This window comes from Anabrus simplex, chromosome 5, assembly GCF_040414725.1.
Source record: "Anabrus simplex isolate iqAnaSimp1 chromosome 5, ASM4041472v1, whole genome shotgun sequence".
NCBI lineage: Eukaryota > Metazoa > Arthropoda > Insecta > Orthoptera > Tettigoniidae > Anabrus > Anabrus simplex.
In genome coordinates this window covers 299,526,607-299,548,629 of record NC_090269.1, presented here as the reverse complement: position 1 = coordinate 299,548,629, position 22,023 = coordinate 299,526,607, and the positions used below count along the sequence as shown (strand labels likewise).

The following is a 22,023-nucleotide window of genomic DNA, read 5'->3' as shown; positions in this document are numbered from 1 at the left end:
GAGAAGAGGACTCAAGCTGTCACCCTGCTTTATTCCCTTCACCATTTCGAACTCCCTAGAGCATTCACCAGCTATTCTCACCACTCCTTGGACTCTATTGTACATGCTCCTAATGCAGCATAAGAGAGTCTTGGTTACCTTTTTGTCTTCAAGTGCTGCCCAAAGCTGTTCCCTGGGGACCAAGAAAAATGCGGCCTTTAGGTCGACAAATGCAGTTAGAACATCCTTCCCTCGACTGAGTCGTTTCTCTATAACAGTTCTTAGTGTGTACATATGGTCGTGTGTTTGTCGACTTGGCCTGAAAGCACACTGTTCTTCTTCCAACTTTTCCTCTACTTCTTGTCTCAGTCTCCTCTCCAATATGCAAGAGTATATCTTTCCGGCCACACTGGAAAGACAAATTGCTAGATAGTTTGCACAGTCCAGAGTGCTGCCCTTCTTATGGATAGGAACAATAATATTCTTCTCCCAATCCTTTGGAATCTTCTGAATGCTCCATGCTTGTTGGCATATCCTTGTCATCCATTTCACTACAGCCTCTCCTCCATACGAGGACGGTTTCAAAAGTTCTCGGAATCACCGCTAGATGTTAGTGCTAGAGCAACGAGGTTCCCGCGCAATAATCATACATCCTTTGTGAGTGAACACGTGGCGCATCAGTGCTCTAGCTGCAGGAGTGTGGTAGTGACGACTCTTTGTTGTTGTTCCCGCGTAGTGATTTGTGACAATGGAAAAAACTGAGATTCGTGCAGTGATTAAATACTTTGTAAAGAAAGGTATGAAAGCAAAGGAAATTCATGTCGACTTTCAGAACACACTGGGGGACTCTGCTCCTTCATTTTCAACTGTTGCCAAGTGGACCAGCAAGTTTAAATTTGATCGGGAGAGCGTGGATGATAATCCGCATAGTGGATGGCCAAAAAGTGTTACGACCCCGGAATTTATCGCAAAAGTGCATAAAATGGTCAAGGAGGATCGTCGACTGAAAATGCGGGAGATTGCTGAAGCTGTAGGGATGTCTTCTGAATGGGTATATTATATTTTAACCAAAGAATTGGGTATGAAAGAATTATCTGCAAGATGGGCGCCGCGGCTCTTGACATTGGACAATAAACGTACAAGATTGGAAATGTCCGAACAAAGTCTGGCCCGTTTTCAGTGCAACCAACAAGATTTTTTGCACCGGTTTGTGACTACAGATGAAACTTGGGTCCACTACTATACCCCAGAGACAAAACAGCAGTCAAAGCAGTGGAATCATGCTGATTCACAACCACCAAAGAAAGCAAAGGCAGTGCGTTAGGCCGGAAAGGTCATGGCCTCAGTTTTCTGGGATGCAAAAGGCATTTTGCTGATAGATTATCTTCCTACTGGCCAAACAATTACGGGGAAATACTATGCAAACCTCCTAGACCAACTACAGGAAAAGATACGCGAAACAAGGCCTGGTATGGCAAGGAAAAGGTCATCTTTCATCAGGACAACACTCTGCCGCACACAAGTGTTATTGCCATGGCAAAACTTCATGAACTGGGGTACGAATTGTTGCCACATCTACCTTATTCACCTGATTTGGCACCATCAGACTTTTTTACATTTTAACAAGCATAATCATGAAAAATGGCCTGAGTGTTTTGGGCATGACTGGTGAAAATAGCCTGAGAGCAAGAGCATAAATTAAGGTACAGCTTTTGCTTGGTGTGAAAATGGGGTTCAAACCAACTATCTCCCAAATGCAAGCTGACAGCTAATGTGACCCAAACCACATAGCCACTCACTTGGTGTGCAAGTCTCTGGTAAGACTCCAATTAGAGCATGCTTCCAGTGTATAGGACTGACACCAGAATTTCTTGATATGAGAACTGGAAAAGATCCAAAGGAAAGCAACACTACTTGTTCATTGTGATCCAAAAAACCACTAGTGTTATAAAAATGTTGCACACTTTGGGCTGGGAAGACTTGTGGGACACAAGCTGCTCGACTAAACGGAATGTGATTAATTTCATTATTAAACCGTATTGAAATTCAATATATAAAAATATATTAAAATATTAATATTAAAATCATTCTGTTAAGATTGTTATATCATAGTCATAAAGACTATAAAGTATTGAACAAGTAGTTTTCAATAAATTAATTGTAAATTTTAATATAAGCGGGATGTTCCGAGCTGTTAGTAGAGAAATGGTGTGGAATGACATTAGAAGGTGAATAAGCTTGAGTGGAGCTTTTAAATGCAGGAAACATCATATTATGAAGATAAAACTGGAATTCATAATGACAAATTAGGGAAAATATTCATTATTAGGAAGAGGATTTAGGTATTGGAAGAATTTATCAAGTTTTTTGAAATCATTTAAGAAAAGACTAGGTACCGTACACAATTGATAGGGAACCTGCTACTTGAGCGATAGTCCTAAACGCAGTTCAGTGATAAATTATTGATTGATTGATTGATTGATTGATTGATTGATTGATATGGAGGAGCATTGTATCCTGGAGATTTCTAGGCTAGTTAATACAGGGAAGTTTATCCACACTTTGCCAATAAAAGGGTGCTCCTCTGCTTTCCTTACACTACAGCACCAGGCAAGTTCATTGGGAAAGTGTGCTCTGGATAAATGTACGTTAAAAAGGAGGACAAGAAATATTTCAAAACGAAAGATCATAACACAGGTGAGGTATATAACACTTTATGCCAATTTCTCGGTACATGGGTCCGCTAATTTTGTGTGTTTCAAAATGACTTGACAAATAATGTAGAGTTAAGGAGAGATAGAACATTGCGAGAGCTGGCAAACACCATCAAGGCCAGGGAAACATCTTATTTAGGCCATGTTCTATGATGTAGGAAGTGCAGGCTACTACACCTGATTTTATAAGCCATGCGAGTAGCTGGTAGATATCATGGCTCCAAAACATCAAAGATTGAACTGGAATCAACGACACTGGACAACTATTCATGTTAGCTAACGAAAAGGGTGCAGGGGATCAGATATGGCACATGGAGGAAGAACAAGAAGAAGGAAATTTACATACCAGCTGGTAATGTTCTCATCTACTCACTCACTGAAAGCTCCTACATTAACTAAGCATCAAAGATCAGTAGTGAAATTGGTATACATAGCTGTAATTATAATCATCATTTCATAATAGACATCAATATTGAAGGAAGAACTTTCATTATTGTATTTAGAATCTAGGACAACATACCATCACTCTCAGAACGGCCCTGAAGCTTCACACCAATCTTCAACTTGGTAATAAGTGGGGGCTTACTAATTACACCAGATTTTACTTCAGTGTCATCAGCAGAAGACTTACTCACACCGACAACAGCCTTTTTGACTTTGAATCTTGATTCCTGAAATAATATTTTTTGAACAATAATCAGCAATATTCATCTCATCTCCATAAATCTTGTGTAACTAAAGCAGCCACATACAATTATTTCATTGATAATTACAATTATTATTGGCAAATTGATCACAATGCAAGTTTATTAACTCTACAGTGAAGGAAAGAGTGTGTTCTAATGGCCATGATGACAGGTGGTTTGCAATCTTCATTTATTTGTGTGCACCATCTCTGGTCAAGATGTCAGTTCCTCCTTGCCTCAGAGGTGAAGATTATTATGTGAATATAGACTATGTGCTTTTGTGTCCACTGTGATTATATGCAGAGATACCAACTTTCAAAGGTGGTCATCAGTAGTGTGAATCTCACAAGAGATTGAAGGGAAAGTGATATAGGTAAATTATAATATGCAATTCCAAACTATATCAACATGTTTTTCTATTCCTACAAGTTAAGAAACAAAGTAATTACACACACGAACGTAACTAAGTTACTTTTTTGCAGCATCTTCACAGTTGCTCCTTCTGCCTCAAAGAGATCCTTCTCAGAACACTAATTTTCATAGTAGATCTCAGACCATGACAACATTTTATATTTTCCACCAGCAGATTACTACGAGTACTTGTACTCATATTTGGTAGAAAGTTGATGTGATTCTTGCGAACAATACCGAATATTCGCTCAATTGAAGCACTGCTATGATGCACCACTAAAACAGCAAGCAGATCTTTCAACTTCAAAACTTTAACCCATGCTACACCCATTGTTCCACAGTTTGAAATGTCTTCATTTAATGGGTCTGCTTGGTAGGAAGCAAATTCCACTTCCTGTTTGTCTTGGTAAGCGTTCTCAATTATGTTTTAAAACAATTCAACAGCAAAAAAGCACTGACAGAAACAAAGTAGTTGCTCTCAATGAAACATCCACTACTACTTCTGCATGCTTCACCACAGAGTCAAGAAAAGCAAATTTGCCCAGGATACTGCAGTGAAAAAATCTTTACGTCGCACCGACACAGATAGGTCTTATGGCGACGATGGGACAGGAAAGGGCTAGGAGTGGGAAGGAAGAGGTCGTGGCCTTAATTAAGGTACAGCCCCAGCATTTGCTTGGTGTGAAAATGGGAAACCCACGGAAAACCATTTTCAGGGCTGCCGACAGTGGGGTTCGAACCTCCAGATAAAATGTCTGCTTCACTTCTTTGTTTAATGTGCTGTCTTTTTCTTTTAACTCCAATTACCAGATCGTCATAATCTTCTGTTAATTTTTGCCACTGAACTTTATATAGGTAATGCCATTCAAACCTACTTGTAATTGCTTTCCAATCTTTTCAGCTTTCACAAACCTCACCATTAAATCAGCTTTCACAAACTTCATCAATAAATCAATCACCAATCCTTTCATGTATCTGGCTATTTTAATTATGGAGGGAGATTCTACTAGCAACATCATGTCGAACAGAGAGTGTGTTCTTCAGAAATAACATGTAAAATTTAGTGGCATCATTTCCCATTGCTGCTTTCATTGCAAGATATTTGCTATTGCTGGTGTCTTCTGACTTTATTTCTTCAACATGAAACAACAATTTCAAAGGCTCCCACTGTTCTAATAGCTTGTTTAATGAATGAGAGATAACGATCTTGTGCTGAAATGTTTCAAAATTTTGTGGCTTTTGAGCTCAGGTCCACTCATTTCTTGATATTTCTTGATATTTAACCTTCTTTCAAGAAAGAAATATATGTACGAATAATGTCTCCAAGCTTGCACTTGCTTCCAATGTTTTAGTAGCCTTCCCGGCAGCTAAGTGAAGTAGGCGACAGATATAGCCGTGTATAACCATTGAAGGATTCTGCTGTTTCAAAAATGCTGACACTCTCTTAAACTTACCTACTACTGTATTCACATTGTCGCAACCAAATGATAAACAGTTTTCCATTTCAGCATCTTGATCTTAATTTCCCTATCCAACACCTGAAATATTCCTTCCCCAGTGTTATCACATTTCACCAAAGCAAGCAGTAGAGTAAAAATCTGGTCTTTTCTTTTTCCCCTCGCAAAAATATGTTAACACCCATGGATAATATTTGCAGTTATTGTTATCATTACTACCATCAGGAGACAATGAGTAAGGTGCACTTTGAAGACTGTTGACTATTTCAGATACTGTTGATTCAGACATGCATCTCACTATTGCAGTTGTGTTGGCTCTGCCGACTTCTATACTTTTTAGCAATTCCCAAGTAGGAGAACGTGGCCTTGAATAATGGCCAAGCATGGTCTGCTGCAGATAAGGAAAGGTTCTACTCAATCAAAGAACATGTGAAATAACATTTAGCCCATATAACACTATTATTGTTACTTTTTGTAGTTTAAAAAGATGAGCGTGTGTGTTGCATTGCCTTTTGATGCACCCGTACTCTTCATGTTTTCTAGATTTCACATGGCATCTGCAATCATCGCGCCCTCCATATTTAACAGAAAAATCACACTTGCATGTTTCACATGGTTCGGTGAAAATTTAGACAATCCTAGGCATGGAAACTCTTCCGTATACTGCTTTTGGTAATGCTGATTTGCCGCAAATCGGTTTTGTCCACCGTCACTCGGCTCTTAATTGCTTTTATGCTTAAACATCTTATATAATTCACATAGAAATAGGCTTGAAGTACGTGACATCAGCAACATGTACCACTGTGTTTTGTAACAAAAGCAGGCAACTCATTACCATACCAGAGACAATAGTACAAGAACTGAGCATACATACAATGTGTTCGGCAAAAATGTTACACTCGTGGTCAAAGGTTCCTGATCCACGATACAGCTACCTACAGTGGCATGTCAATATGATGGAATTTCCTTTTTAAGAGTATATTTCCTATTATGACAAGAGTGCACAATTTCTTTACATAAAAATGAACATCAATGAAAATTGACGGATACCGGTACAGCCGCTTTGCCTGAACGTATTTGAGATAACAAAAATACATTATGCATTGCTATAAAATGTAAACTATATTTACAGCAAAAAAATTAACAAGCAGGTCTACTTACGTGACAGGTACAATATAATATTCATATCATCTCTGTCCGCTGTAACACTTTTCGATTTCTGCTGATGAACTTAAACATTATTTCCTTTCGTAGCGTATGAAGGGAGGATGTTTTAAACTCCGGGAATTCAGGATCAGAATTAATAGCTGATAACACTTTGTTAAATGTAGGGGATTCAATTTACTTTTTAATTTTGCACCTTTCCCCTGTCCCAGATGGCCTAGCTCAGCGGAGACTCTGCGCGGTGCGTCCGAAAAACACATATGTATAACAAAATTATTGTACAAGATTGGGACAGGATTTAGATTACATATTTGTGAATGAGAACTCTGCAAGATAAAGGAGGTAAAAGAATAATTTATTCCCACTAAAACATCAAGTTCAAATTCAAACAAAAACTAAACCCCAATGAAAACTCCAAATGATATACAACAAAGAAAATTTACAAATGTAAAATTCAATACTAGAAGTTGTTCAAAGTATATAGGTGAATAACTCGGGCATATAAAGTTCAATAACTTTGGAAATGTGAAATCTACCTATTTGTGACAGAGATCGAGATAAGTTGACTGCGATTAGCCTACAGGCTGCAATTAAGAACCGTCTCTTCTACGAATACATAATGATCGATTCAAATATTCTAATTCTGAATTTGTTGTATTAAACACCATCAAAAAAAAAAGAACACTTTGTTTGGAACTGGCCCTAAATTTAAACTACCAAAAGAACACCGATTTTAATACACGATATCCAGATCGTGGGTATAACACCGAGGTTTGGAAACCTCGCAATCCAACTACAGCCTACAGACTGTGGATTGTTGGTAATGATGAGATAGGGAGGCAGTGACTTGTGCTCTTCAAGATTTTATAATGGATATAGTGATGTTTGGCTGAAAAGGATGCAATTATTTCGAACTGTAAGTACTCTTGTTTACACTGACGTAAAAACATTTCAATTGTAGCTCAACTAAGTGCTGTAAATCAGTTTTTAAATTGTAGGGAGATTCAGTGCAATCTATAACAGTGTTTACAAAGTTGCTACTAACATAGAGTGTTAACATTTCTGTGGGATCAAATGAACTATCCATTGTGACAAACTACTACCAACTTCAATATTCAAGGAATTAAAACTCGAGTATGAGTACTTTAACTGTAAAGTAAAGTACAGCCAACATTACAAAAATTTATCTGTACAGAGCACAAGTATTTCTTCTTGTAAAATGGGTGTGTGTGGAAATTGTTCAAAAGCTGTGGCACATCAGGATGTAAATGGAAATATTCAGTGCAAGTCGTGCAGTAATCTATTTCATAGTGCATGTGTAAATCTTACGGATGAGTATGTGAAAAACTTGCGATCCATTGATGAGATGTTTTGTAGTAATTGTGAGAAAACTCTCCGTGGTAATGCGAGTGATCAGGAGGGCAGTAAAGTTGTAGAAAATATACCGACTGTAAGTGAGATATATCGACTTCTGCTTTCAATTAGTAAAGAAGTTAAGGAATCGTGTACGAATCTTGAGGTAGAGCTCAGTAAATTATTGAACTCGGTTCATGAGAAATTGGAGGAAAACTTTATTCTACTCAAGAGTCATGGAGAAGAACTGAAATCATGTAAGGAAGTTATTGAGAGCCTTAAATCAGAGAACTGTGCATTAAAGAACAAGATCAGCAACTTGCAGCAACAAATAGAAGATCTAGACCAATATGGAAGACAGAATACACTGGAAATATATGGGATTCCTGAAACGCCAAATGAAGATGTGATCTAAGTGAAAAATATAGGTCGGGCATTAGATGTTACTGTGACTGATAATATGATTGACACATATCATAGGTTAAAAAAAGCCAGTATTGTGAAATTTGTTAGAAGATATGACAGGGATATGTTTCTCCAGAGGCGTAAGATTAAACGTAACTTGAGCTGTACTGACATTGGACTTACCTCTGGGAGGCCTATCTATATCAACCAAAATCTCACTTTAAACAGAAGGATTATTTTCAGTGAAGCGAGAAAGGTAAAAGAGAGATTTTGCATATTTGTGGGTGGATAATGCAGAAAATATTAAACTTAGGAAGAAAGCAAGTGACACTTATGTATATACTCTTAGAACAATTGATGATGTTAAGAATTTGGTATGATATAGATGGCTGTAAGGGATAAATTATCATTTTACTATCAGAATGTTAGAGGGCTGAACACCAAAATAAGTGACATATACACAAGTGTCCTTGCTAGTAATTATGGCATGATAATAGTGACAGAGTCATGGTTGACGAAGAGCGAATATGATGGGGAAATATTTGATACAAGATTTAATGGTATTCGGCGGGATCGTGTTCATAAGAAGGGTGGTGGTGTTTTGATAGCTGTTGCCAATACTTTTAAATCTGCTTTTGTAGAAATTGATGTAGAGAACATTGAATGTGCCTTGTGTTAAATTTATTTTAGGCGAAAAGGTATATCTCATGTAACTGTTTACTTTCCACCAAACTCTGATTTAGAAACTTATAATTTTTTTGCCGTACTTGAAAACATTGAATTCATACAACATTATAATGTTATTATAATGGGTGATTTTAACTTACCTTTGATCATTGATAGTAACTGTAATTTACTTAACTGTGGACCAAAATACCTTGCTTTGGCTAATTTTATTGCTTTATTCAATCTGAATTAATTTAACAATGTAAAAAGTGCCAATGGTAAAACACTTGATTTAGTCCAGTCCAACTATGTAGGAAATATTAATGTATTCAGAAGAGATTACCCCCTTGTGCCTGAAGATCCTAATCATCCTGCTTTACATTTTGAAGTGGTTGTTAACACTGAGGGAGTCAAAATATTACCTGTCAGCATCTACAATTTCCAGAAGGCCAATTTTTATGAATTGTACTCATCGTTACAAAAATATGACTGGAATCAGTTACTAATGAGTGAAGACCCAAATAATGCAGTAAGCTATTTTTATGAAGTCCTTAGTAACCTTTATACAAAATATGTTCCTAAAAAAAACAGTGAACAAAAATAGAATGTATCCTTGTTGGTTTACATTAGATATAATTAAAATGTTGAAATTAAAGGATACTCACATGAAGCACATGAAGCATTCTGAATACAGTGCTCACATGTACAAACAATTTTAAAAAAACTGTCTAAAAACTTATTGCAAGGGCATATAAATTGTATATATTACAGGCACAGAATAATATAAAAAAGGATCCAAAAATGTTTTGGGGTTTCATAAAAAGTAAACGAAATAATAGTTTGTTCAAACAGTGTATAAATTATGGTGGAAACCATTTGGTAAATGCGCAAGGAATAGCCAACGCGTTTGCATGTTATTTTCAAACTGTTTCTGCACCCCCAGCCTTCTTTATATATAGCCTCTAAGTCCGTATGAATGATTACTGCTCAGTACAAAGATGCAGTAACAAAACTTAAGGCATCTAAATTGGCGGGATTTGATCACATACCTCCTTACATTATTAAAGAATGTGCAGAGGTGCTAATGGTTCCACTATGTGCCATATATAATTTAATTTTAAAGACGCGAATATTTCCTGAAATTTGGAAAACAAGTGAAATAACTCTGATCCTTAAAACTGGTGATAGTTCAAAAATTGAAACCTACAGAACTATCTCAATAATATGTCCTCCAGCGAAGCTCTTTGAACAAATACTCTATGTTAGAATATTTTATCATATCAAATCATACGTATCAGAATTTCAGCATGGGTTTTATCCCAAGCATTCTACTGTGACTAATCTTATGAAACTTTATTCAGAATGTTTCTGATTCAATGAATGAAGGGCTTCCTATTGATGTAGTTTGTACTGATTTTGCAAAAGCTTTTGATAAAATTGATCATGGTATACTTTTGAGTAAATTATCATTATTTGGTTTATCTTCCGAGTTCTTCATATCTGTCAGACAGAAAAAGAGTTTGTACCTTACAAACAAAATACTTCATTCCAGTTGAAAGTTAATTCTGGAGTCCCTCAGAGCTCAAAACCTGGTTCATTGTTCTTTTTATTATTTATAAAGTAATAAAATATTCAAAATGCTTATTCTCTGCTGATGACCTAAAGATTTATAAGCAAATTACTGGGTAATATGATGCTATTGAATTGCAAACTGATCTGAAGAACTGTTACAAATGGTGTGTTGAAAACAGGCTTTTTTCCAATATTAAAAAGTGTTTTGTAATCACATTTTCTCGTAATAAGAATGTGTCAGTGCAAAACTACAGTATAAATGGTGAGATCTTGCAGAGGTGTAATTTAGTAAACGATTTGGGCGTTATGCTTGATTCAAAACTTTCATTCAACAGTCATATTCATGAAATTACAAATGATGGATTTAAACAATTAGGGTTTATTATTAGAAATACTCGGGCACTTGGGGATGAATATACTTTAAAAATCTTATTCAATTATCTTGTTAGAAGTAAACTTGAATATGCATGTGTAGTGTGGGCTTCTCAGTACATGTGTACAATTAACGAAATAGAAAAAAAAAAGAAACAAAATTTTGCGATATTTATGTTTTAAAAAATATAACCGATCATCATATCATCATCTTCTTCTTCCTCTTTTCTTCATGGGGCCTCTAAATATTAGTTTCTACCTCTAAGATATTTTGCTACCATGTTTTTCCTTCATTCCCACCTAGATACACCTGCTCCCTTCACAAAGCTGCAGGTTGCTCTTACTGGGTCTTCTTGGACTTTTTCTCTCTCTTCACCTGGTAGTCCTAGAGTGGAGAGTCTGATTCTACCCAGAGCTTCACATTCGAAAAGTATGTGTTCAGCTGATTCCTGTGCTTCATTGCATTTCCTACATATACAGTAGAACCTCAATTATACGTTCCCGGAAACTAAGTTTTCCCGCATTATTCGTTCAAATTACGTGGTCCCGCGAGCATCCTAATTAAATCATGTAAAAATCCCACATTATCTGTTCCTCGAAGAAACAATTTCCTGGATCAACCGTCCAGAAATTTCAGTCCCATCTATGCTAAATCCTCGATCACCCGTTTTTTAAGAAACTGTATCTCACGAAAGGATGGCTACGGCATGGATCTTGGTATTAGTGTTGGCTACTGAATGCATGATTCGAAGCAGTGTATCAATTCATTCAAGTGTCCGAGTGAATCGATTCACAGGAACGGCGAGCTCACGGCACACGATTCAGCTTACTCCCAGTGGACAGTGCTGAGTGCGCACTCACTGGACGTTGACGGGGAGCCGAGCTTCCGCTGCAGCAAGACAGTGAATCATGGCACATCGAAAGAATCGTGAACGAGCGCGGCTCAGTGAGACACAAGATACACACGGCTCCTTATCGGCTCACTGGACACGCGGAGAGCCGAGCTTCCGCTGCAGCAAGACATACAGTGAGCCATGGCACTCCGCAAGAATCGTGAACGAGCCGACTCAGTGAGACACAAGATACGCACGGCCTCGCATCACGTTCTCTCATGCCAATAATGCACCCTGTTTCAAACTTACTCTTTTGACGGTACAGTTCTCGCATACGTTTGCGAGGCATCCTGCACGTATGCTCAGGTCACACTGATCCATTACCTTCGGTTTATAGCAACGAGAGCCGCAGGCACATTTTACCAGTCAGTGGTGGTGCACCGAGATATTGATGTGAATCTTGAACCTGAGAGCCAACATGGTTCAAATGCTAATCATTTCTTCGGAATATACTAGTACATATGTCCTGTGAATATGAATTTCCTATCTCTAGTCTTTCAAGGCGTTCTTGTTTTTATGAACATAGGTGTATATTATGTTCAGAATAACATAATGGGACATGTTTCGTCTCTTTAAGAGAAATCTTCAATCATAAAAATGAACAAAGGATGAAAAAACATACATTTTAAAATACACTAGATTAAATAACACATCCTATTCTGGTGATAATCTAGTCAAATGTGCTACTGTGGAGATATATGAAATCTAAAATAACATGCATTCAATTGAAAAGGATTCACAACACTGAGGTGCTTTTTCACATGCTGTGTCTTAAGTGTTTATGAAACCTTGGTTATTAGATGGTCTTCAAAATATTCTTATGGAGCACTGATATGTGTGAGACAGATTATATAGAGATGTTACTCTGCCCTTAAAATCCTTTGGATTTGTTCCAAAATAATATTAGGAGTACTGGTTATAATCACTAAGTTAAAATATTAAAATGACAGTTCTAACACATGGCTAGCAAGCTGTAATTTGACATTCTTGTTGTTGATTAAAATAGAGCTTGAATCTGGAGGGGAACTTCTCTCAAAGATTATTGTTACTTAAAGTTGAATTCTTGGGCTTGGTTGAAATGGGGACTTCCTACACTGAAACGAAGAAGTTAAAGATTCCACTGAAGTTACAAGGGGAAGTTTCCTTGCCGGTTCTTCAAATACAAGGCCACACGCAAGCTGGCCACATCAACATTTTCTTCTGAAGATGTGGAGCAAAGTTCTCTGTGAAATGTAAAGAATTTCACCTTGTTTTCTGACATGGCAAAAGCCCAAAAGCTCATTATAATATCTACAATTATGGGCCGTGAAAGCATCAATCTAACCTTTTGCTAGTGGTTTAGTGTTGCACTAATAAATAGAAGCTTTTCGGCGACGCAAGGAGAGAGGGCTAGGATCGGGAAGGTAGCAGGTGGTTGGTGGTGGTGATTATTGTTTTAAGAGGAAGTACAACTAGGCAACCATCCTCTACATAACACTAATCAGAGGGAAAATATGGAAGGGGTCCGACACTTCGAAAAATGAAGATATCGGCCAAAGGAAGACAAGGGCCACGAAGGGCGTGAAAATGAAAGACTCCCTAGCCCTCGCAAACCTAATAGCGTCGGGGTCGGAAAAGAACAAGAGTTGACCAAGAGAGGTCAGATAGGATAGATGAAAGTGAGGAGCCTGGCACAAGTAAGTGGAAGCAATGCCAGGACTCAGCTAAGGACCCCGTGGTCGCCATACAACGCTCCAAAGTTCAGAGTCCCTGGGGCCCCTTTTAGTCGCCTCTTACGACAGGCAGGGGATACCGTGGGTGTTATTCTACCGCCCCCACCCACAGGAGGTAGGGGAAGGTAGCACCCACTGCTTCAATACCTTAGTTATTAAGGTACAACCCCAACATTTGCCTAGTGTGAAAATGGGAAACCATGGATCTAACGGTGGGATTTGAATTCATCATCTACCAAATGCAAGCTCACAGCTACGTGACCATAACCACATAGCCAACTTGCTCACTGCTGAACTTCGAACCTTCTCCCAATGGTCTAACTGTTTGACTTGCTGTACAAAGCTGATGCAACCATGTTTAATTGTTGCTTCTATTTGGTTTTTCTCATAAGATTTCAATATATATATATATATGTTGTGATGACCTTGCAGTTGAAACTTGCAGCTGGTTTTTGCATCTGGCTTTTTTACAAGAGGTTCATTCTCTCTGAAAAATGTTCAGATAGGTTTTGATGTGGATTTATTGATAGTTCCCTTGTTGGAACATCTATGTGCCTCATTCAACATTGTAGAGTAAAAACATGTTAAAGGACTGGGACTTATCTATTCAACCTGGAAGGCAAATTTTCAACAAAATACAAATAGGATCAATCACAGTAAGACACATAAAGTGCCTAACAAACCTGTCGCTAGTAATATTTTTCAATTTTTCAAAATCTAGAGCTCTATCGAGAACCATTTACATCATTATCCAGGGAAGTTTGAACTTCAAGCTTCAAAATCCTGTGAAGAAGTGACTGAACCTTTAAAGCTCAGGTTTCACAATCATACAGATGAACTGACTATTCACCATTCAGCCAAAAGCTTATTATCATGTGTACAATTACGGGCCGTGAAAGCATCAATCTAAATACTCTATTTTTGCTAGTGGTTGATGCGAGACCAGCAGATTATTACAGATTGTTATATATTTAAAAAATGTATGGGGATAGCTAATGAGACCAATAAATAGGCCAAGGAAATCAAAGTCTACATGGAGGAAATATAAGCAGCAATAAATCCAACAAATTATTATCCAAAAACTAAAGTTTATCATAGCATATCGGAATTTCTCAACAATATAAGTAATGTAGGAAAGTTATATACCCTAGCTTTGTCCAGTGATGCAGAATCTCTCCTCAGAAAGCGGCCAAAAATTCCAGAAGAATGTTCAGATCCCCAGTCCTCCGACTATAACAAAACAATGTTTCCTATAATACAAGCAAAAGGAAAAACTTGATTTGCAGCATCAAATGAAATGGATACTCACCCTTACAGAGCCTTGATCTGATAAATTTCTACTGCCATCAATTTTCCCCTGAAGTAATTCTTCAAACACTCGATTGGTAATTTCATCTAGTGTCGGAATAGACTTCAGTTTTTGAGGTACTTCACTTTTACAGGCTGAAAAATAATATCAATATGTCATTTCACACTGTTCAACATAAAAATCTTAGTTTCCATGAATTAACCCTTTCCACTCAAATGTTGAGGCAACCTCGATATCCAACGTGTACTCCCAAAATCGAATGTCGAACTAAGCTCAACATGCCATTTTGAGTGGCTTGTAAACTCGAATGTCACGCAATATTGATCAGCAGCTCTGAATAATGATAGCTACAAGTGTGCTGTTCCCACTTATTAATTTTTTAAACTTCTATGAGTAAGCTTTCTCTCCGGATGGTTATATATTCCATGAAATAAAGCCCAAGTGTTGGCAGTGGAGCTTTCAAGGCATTAACAAGTATATCATGTGAGTTGCAAAGGAATAAAAAGTCTTATATTCCCGACAGTGGCACTGATGATGCAGTTCTAAACAGCGATAATGATTCCTGAGATATTTCGGATTTCAGAGGCGGTGATTCAGATGCGGAAGTGTCTTCAGAAGAAGAGAATACTACAGTTACACCTGATGTTCCAAGTGCTGTGTTATGGAAGAGTGTATCGAGTGACAACTACGGATCAAGAGAAAATCATTATTCACAACAAAGTGGGATTCGAGACATGAATTTATCAGTTGATGTGAGACCAGCAGATTATTTTAGTTTGTTTTATATTAAAATAATGTAGGGGGATAGGTAATGTGACCAATAAATAGGCCAAGGAAAAAATTTGGAAGTTGACACCTACAATGAAATCAAAGTCTACATGGAGGAAATGAACAAATTTACCGATACATTATTATTTATTGGTGTTATTATTCTAAACACGGGACTCGTCAATTTGACAGATCTTCAGGACTATTTCTCTCAGTTATGGGTAACACACATACATTTTTATTGGAGATGTATTTACATGTGACAGATTTATGCAGATTTTCTGGTTGTTACATGTGGGACCTAATCCAGGAGATACTCAGGCAAACTATACTATTATAAGGACACAGAACGTACCTTCTGAAATATTTAGAATTGCGGGTCCAAAAGTTCCTTGTGCCCGACAAAAATAAACTTGTTGATGAGTCTACAATTGGTTTCAAAGGGTAGATATGTGGGACCTAATCCAGGAGATACTCAGGCAAAATATACTCTTACAAGGACATAAAATGTCAGGTACCTTCTGAGATGTTCAGAACTACAGATCCAAAATTTCCTAGTGTCTGACAAAAATATATCTGTTGATGAGTCTACAATTGGTTTCAAAGGGAGAATAAGCTTCAAGACCTCCCAAGAAACCAATGAAGTGGGGAATAAGAATTCTTGTTCTTGCTGACATTGCTACGGGATATATCCATTCTTTGATTCCCTTTTATGGAAAAGTTACTACAGTCGTGAATAACCTAGATTATGCTAATAATCCATTCACCACGATGACTGTATGTAACTTGATACATAGATTGGCTGCTGCAATAGGGGGATCAGTAGAAGGTTACAAAGTATTCACAGACAGATACTGCACAAGTGTTTGCTTGGCTCAAGAATTATGGAAAAGAAAGTGTCACCTTACTGGTACACTTACTGCTGGTAGAGAAGGAAATCCACCTGACATGAGAAAGGGGCTCTAAATGAAAGCAGGTGAAATAAGGCTTATCATGCCGGAGATGTAAGGGGTGGAAGGACGATGTAATGGTGTTGGGGTGGAAGGACAAGCATGTTGTTCTGATGTTGTCTATGTGTCAAGGTATCACAACACAAACAATGAATACATATGCAAATGGAGAGTCATTGACAAGCCAATTGTTGTATGTGACTACACAAAGGAGATGGGTGGGGTTGAACGTGCCAATCACTTCTCTGCCACCTATTCCTTCAAATGAAAAACTCTGAAATGGTGAAGGAAATTTTTTTTCTGGGACTTAGAAATACCTGCGATGAACTCGTACATAATTTACTGCCGGAATACAAAGAAGTTTGGAGCTAAAGGTATGGATCATCTTAGATTTCGGAGACAGTTGATTGAGGACCTAATTGGTGAACACAGCATACATAAAAAATAATCCCATTCTTCCACATTCACCAAAGACAAAGAGGAGGCTGAGTGACTTGATGAAAGGCAACACTTTTCGGATCAGTGGGCCAAAACCAGCACAAGGACTGTGCAGTGTACAGCAACAGGAAAGTAAAAGGCATGCACTGTGAAACAACTTATTTCTCTGAAACTTGTTCAAACAATCCCACAATGCATCCCAATAGACCTTCAGCGCAAACGTGTAAATATTAGTTAGTGATATTTTTGTAGTTCTTAGCAATGGATCTGTGAAGACTCGTTGTGTAACATCATTATATCAGAAATGTATGCGGATGGGCTGAAAATAAAAATGCTCAACTTGCGCGTGGAAAGGGTTAATACATTCAGTTATATTATGCAATGCAAAACTACAGAGATAAATGTGTTTATATTGAAGCAAATCCTAAAGTAGTGCACAATAACTTTTCAACGAGGTATTATTGTGGCTGAGATGTCAACATTTGATGACAAAGAGTTTGAAGTTCGCACTAAAGCCATTGCTGGATCGATCTGGTTTGGCCTCCGTTGCTAGAAGTGTGAAATACTGGACAAACATATGAACATCCTGGAGTCTGCTAGTGTCATCCACATGTGAAAAGCAATGCAGTATAGTCTATTTTTTGTGGACAAATGACAAAATGCAAGTGAAATTCACTCAGAAATGTTGGTTATGTGTGGGGACCATTGCATGGACGCTAGCAGCATCTTGAGGCACCACAGATTCTTAACATAGGACCATGTGAACCTTGGTGATGCATCATATTCCAGGCAACTAGTAACAGCAGCAAAACTGAGGCCGAGTGCGAGAGGTATAGAGCAGGTAATTCTCAATAACCACAAGATCCCTCTGTGAACCTTGACAGAGCGGTTCAACATTTCATACAGTACAATATGCAGGGTGGTTGGAAACAACATGCACTGGGTAAATCAGCGTTAGAGGGTTGGTCATGCTGATAAATAATTTGCAAGAAATAATTCAATACCTCACACCACTGTCATTTAATAGCTGCTGAAGTTAGCCAATCATATCACTTGCAGGGGAATTCAAATGGGCTTTGCGCGACACTGTTGCTAAATCTGTACATGGCTTAAGACTGGCATGAGAGCACCAGCTTATAAATCTCATATTTTGTCCCATATTGGCTCAAAACAACTAAGGTTAAGTTATAAGGAGATTCCCACCTTCCAATACTTGTCAATTTTTTTAAAATAATAATTTTATTGTTTATATGACATAATTCAGCCTAATCTCTAGATATATATTAAATAGAACATGTTTCGTTCCGATTATGGATTATGGAACATCTTCAGCTAAAAGATTTAGTAAAAATGGTAAGACAATTAAAACACATGCAATGATTATGGTGACAAAATAAAATGTTCATTCATGTTGGGTTAAAATTTCCAACAAGTCAGTGTCCAAGTTCCATAATAGGAACGAAACATGTCCTATTTAATACATATCTAGAGATTAGGCTGAATTATGTCATGTAAACAATAAAATTATTATAAAAAAATTGACAAGTATTGGAAGGTGGGTATCTCCTTATAACTTAACCTTAGATGAGAGCACCAGTTGAAGAATGAAACTTCACCAGGGAAGACCTCCAAGCTGACAAGATTGTACAAAAGCAAGTATGCTAGAGTGACACTGGCTGAAACCAACGGTGTGTTTGATGCTGATTTCTTGGCGTGACTCTTAAGCCGTTCTTAAGTGACGTGCAGATTTAGCAACACTGTTGCACAAAGCCCATTTGAATTCACCCAGCAAATGTCCTGCGCCGAACCGTAAATTGTGCTATTGCACATATCTGAGTGGCTAACTTCAGCAGTTGATAAAATAACAATGGTGCGAGATATTTAATTATTCCTTTCAAATTATTTATCAGCAAGACCAACCCTCTAACGCTGGTATGCCTGGTTCATGTTTCTGAACACCCTGTACAGTACCATGCAAAAAATACTGAAATTTTGTAAAGGTGCATGCACTATGGCCTAGGTGCTTAACCCAATCACTTCAGGTTTAATGATCCCACCCGCTCACTAAGAAATCAGATTTAAATCGCCCTCAACATCAGTAAGCCACCCGTTCAGAAGTACTGTGCACTGCTCTGAAATAAATGCCATAAATGGAACAACAACCAGAATTTCATGCAGTTTTCAGTGAAGCATTCAAAATAATGGTTCTCACCAAAAATGACGTCAGAACAAAGATTTTGTATGGTAAATCTCGAAAGATTCGGATATATGCAGAGGCACTTCACCACACTTTTTGGTGTCTCAAGACATTTATCCTTGCTCCAATACAATTGGATACGAGGCTTATGAACATGGGATATCAGAATGCACAGGGCAACATAGGCCTTAATTCCACCCTCATTAGCATCAAACCACTTATCATCTATTCCTTTTTCCCTGTCTGGGTACAATTTTCCCGTAGCGTAAATATTTGCTTCTCGCGCAATCTGGGAAAACAACGGGTCCATAAACTCCAAAAACAAACAACTCCGATACAGAATAATCAAAATATTTGTATCTCAGTTCTCCTGACACCATTAGAAAGACTGTAAAGAGCCTAACACCATTGGAAAGACTGTAAAGAGATGAATATTTGGTTGGTAATCACCATTACTAACCCACACCCAGTCACAATGTTTTGCTTTCGAACACGGGGCCTTAGGTACAATTTCACAGTCACTCATATCAGATGAAGGGTCACTTTCTACTCTTGAATACTGTATTAACATAACTGCTATCACTTCCTCTGAATCACTGTCTAAAATACTTTCAATTAACTCAGCAATAGCATTGCTGTCACTGACATTTACTATGCCTGGAGGTATGGCTACAGGACTGACAGACACCTGATAAAATATTTGTGCTTTCAGAGGCTACACTTGGGCAATAGATTTTAGTACAAGATCTTAGAAGGAGAGATGTAAACAAGCCACATTCCTGTTCTATTCATAGAAGTTTGCTAAAGGGAAAACCTTGCGGGGGTGATCAAAATATAAGCTACTACATACGACTTGACTCGGCGCGTTACTATCTCGTCGTTTGAGTTAAAGGCCTAGCCAAGGCTCGTGTGAACGTTACGTCAAGTGAGTCGAGTGGATCTGGCAGACAAGCAGTAGGGCCAGAGAATGATGGCACGCTTGGACCACTAAATGTATTACACAGCAGAAGGGCATGACTGATGAAAATTCACTATACACCCAAAAGAAAGCACACAGGACTCTATGGTAAGGAAACATTCCAACAATTTCAGACACACCCAATAACAAATAATAAAAACAGCTAATGAGGCTGTTCTATTATGGGGTTGTTTGAAAATTACAAAAGTATATTAGCAAAACTGCATCATGCCCTGTGTAACAAAAAGCCCAACAGGAATGCTGCCAATATCAGACTGTTCCATGCTAATGCTTGCACCATGTACTAGCATCTGTTAGGGTGGGGGAAAAAAGAAGAAGAAAAAAAAACTAAGAGTAATTTGGCAAGGGGGTGTTCAAGCACCCCTCAAACAGCCATCAGACTGCCATCTGTCTGGAAAAATGAAGAAATTCCTGGATGGTTGATGATTCCTTTTCGGTGAAGAAGTCCCATCAGAAATGCACACATGGCAAACATTCCAAAAACAGAGGTCTATGAACAAGGCATCTGGAAACTGGTGTTACGATGGAAGAAATGTGTCAAAAAGATTTGGATGAAAATGAATATTTAATTTTCATGTCTGCATTGTACATAAAATAAATGTTCAATGTATTATGTCAAGTTCAGTACATATTGAAGAGATGTTAAGTAGAGAACAAAAATGGCCAACTGGATATCAGTGGGATCCAAACCCACAACCTTCAGATTTCACATTGGATGGTCATTCCAACTGAGCTATGGTGGCCTACATCATATCTGTTCTGTTCTGAATTATCTAAGCTGCATTGAAAGTGCATTATCTACTGCATCAACTGTAAGAGTGCTTCATTTAGTATAATTTCTCTTTTTCAAACCTATTAATTTAAAAACAACCTTTTTTACAAATAGTCTGTGTTTTACTTTTTAATCTACTCATGTATTTATTACCCATTTTAAATGCCCATGCACTAAAGTTTTAAGTTTGCTCCTACCTAAAAATTCTGAGGCATGTATGGACATGCACAAGGAAAAATAAGTACAATATACTGTAATATTTAATAGAGGTCAATAGATAATATCAAGTTAAAATTCATGCAGTCTATGAAAGACAAAATCTTAATATTACCTTCTGCACTTCTTTGGAACACTTGAAGATGCTGGTTATCCACTTCAGTAACAGGAATAGACTGATCTAATAGTTCTCCTGTATTCACCTAGAGAGGTATAAAAATTAATGTTACAAATCATCCAAACAGCCAATCTGACAGATAATAATTACAATCAGCTCATACATCAGAGGAAATTAAATTATACACATAATTCACTGCAAGTGCCTCAAATCAATAACTACAAATAAAGATAATAAAGGTCAACTCAGTGTTACAGGAGTTCTATCAGAGTCTATGTTACAGTATGCAAGAATTACTACATGCAATCCTATTCAGTGAAGGTGAATTAATTATGAACATACAGAGTAATAACCTATCTGGTGGCCATGACTGTAACAGCGTCAAGTCAGAACAGTTAGATGTTTCGAGTTTTGTTAGTGGAAAAAAACAAAAATCACCATCAGAATGTTGGCCGTCAGGGTGGAAGAGGTGTTTGTATACAACTTTTAATCACTAGATTGCATGCCACAAGTCTAGATTTAATTTCAAACTTCTCTGCAGTGTTCATATGGAGTAATGAAATGGCGTATGGCTTTTAGTGCCGGGATGTGTCCGAGGACTTCGGCTCGCCAGGTGTAGGTCTTTCGATTTGACTCCTGTAGGCGACCTGCGCGTCGTGATGAGGATGAAATGACAATGAAGACGACACATGCATCCAGTCCCCGTGCCAGGGGAATTAACCAATCATGGTTAAAATTCCCGAACCTGCCGGGAATCGAACGCGGGACCCCTGTGACCAAAGGCCAGCACGCTAACCATTTAGCCATGGAGCCGAACATTCATATGGAATGAAGACAAATGACACTGAGGCTGGTCATTCACCAGGAGGTCCTGGTTTCAATCTCTAACTCA

The 22,023-nt window shown here is 37.8% G+C and overlaps 1 protein-coding gene across 2 annotated transcripts in view; it reads right to left on the bottom strand.

Moving 5' to 3' along the window:
* loco (locomotion defects) overlaps nucleotides 1–22,023 on the bottom strand; it is a 308,467-nt gene that overhangs the window by 20,262 nt on the left and 266,182 nt on the right. For both annotated transcript variants that reach the window (XM_067147469.2, XM_067147470.2), the window contains 4 exons: nucleotides 21,129–21,216; nucleotides 14,694–14,827; nucleotides 14,531–14,614; nucleotides 3,214–3,364 (listed from right to left, as the gene is read on the bottom strand). In XM_067147469.2, the coding sequence (XP_067003570.2) occupies nucleotides 3,214–3,364; nucleotides 14,531–14,614; nucleotides 14,694–14,827; nucleotides 21,129–21,216 (457 nt within the window). The remainder of the gene's footprint in view (nucleotides 1–3,213; nucleotides 3,365–14,530; nucleotides 14,615–14,693; nucleotides 14,828–21,128; nucleotides 21,217–22,023) is intronic.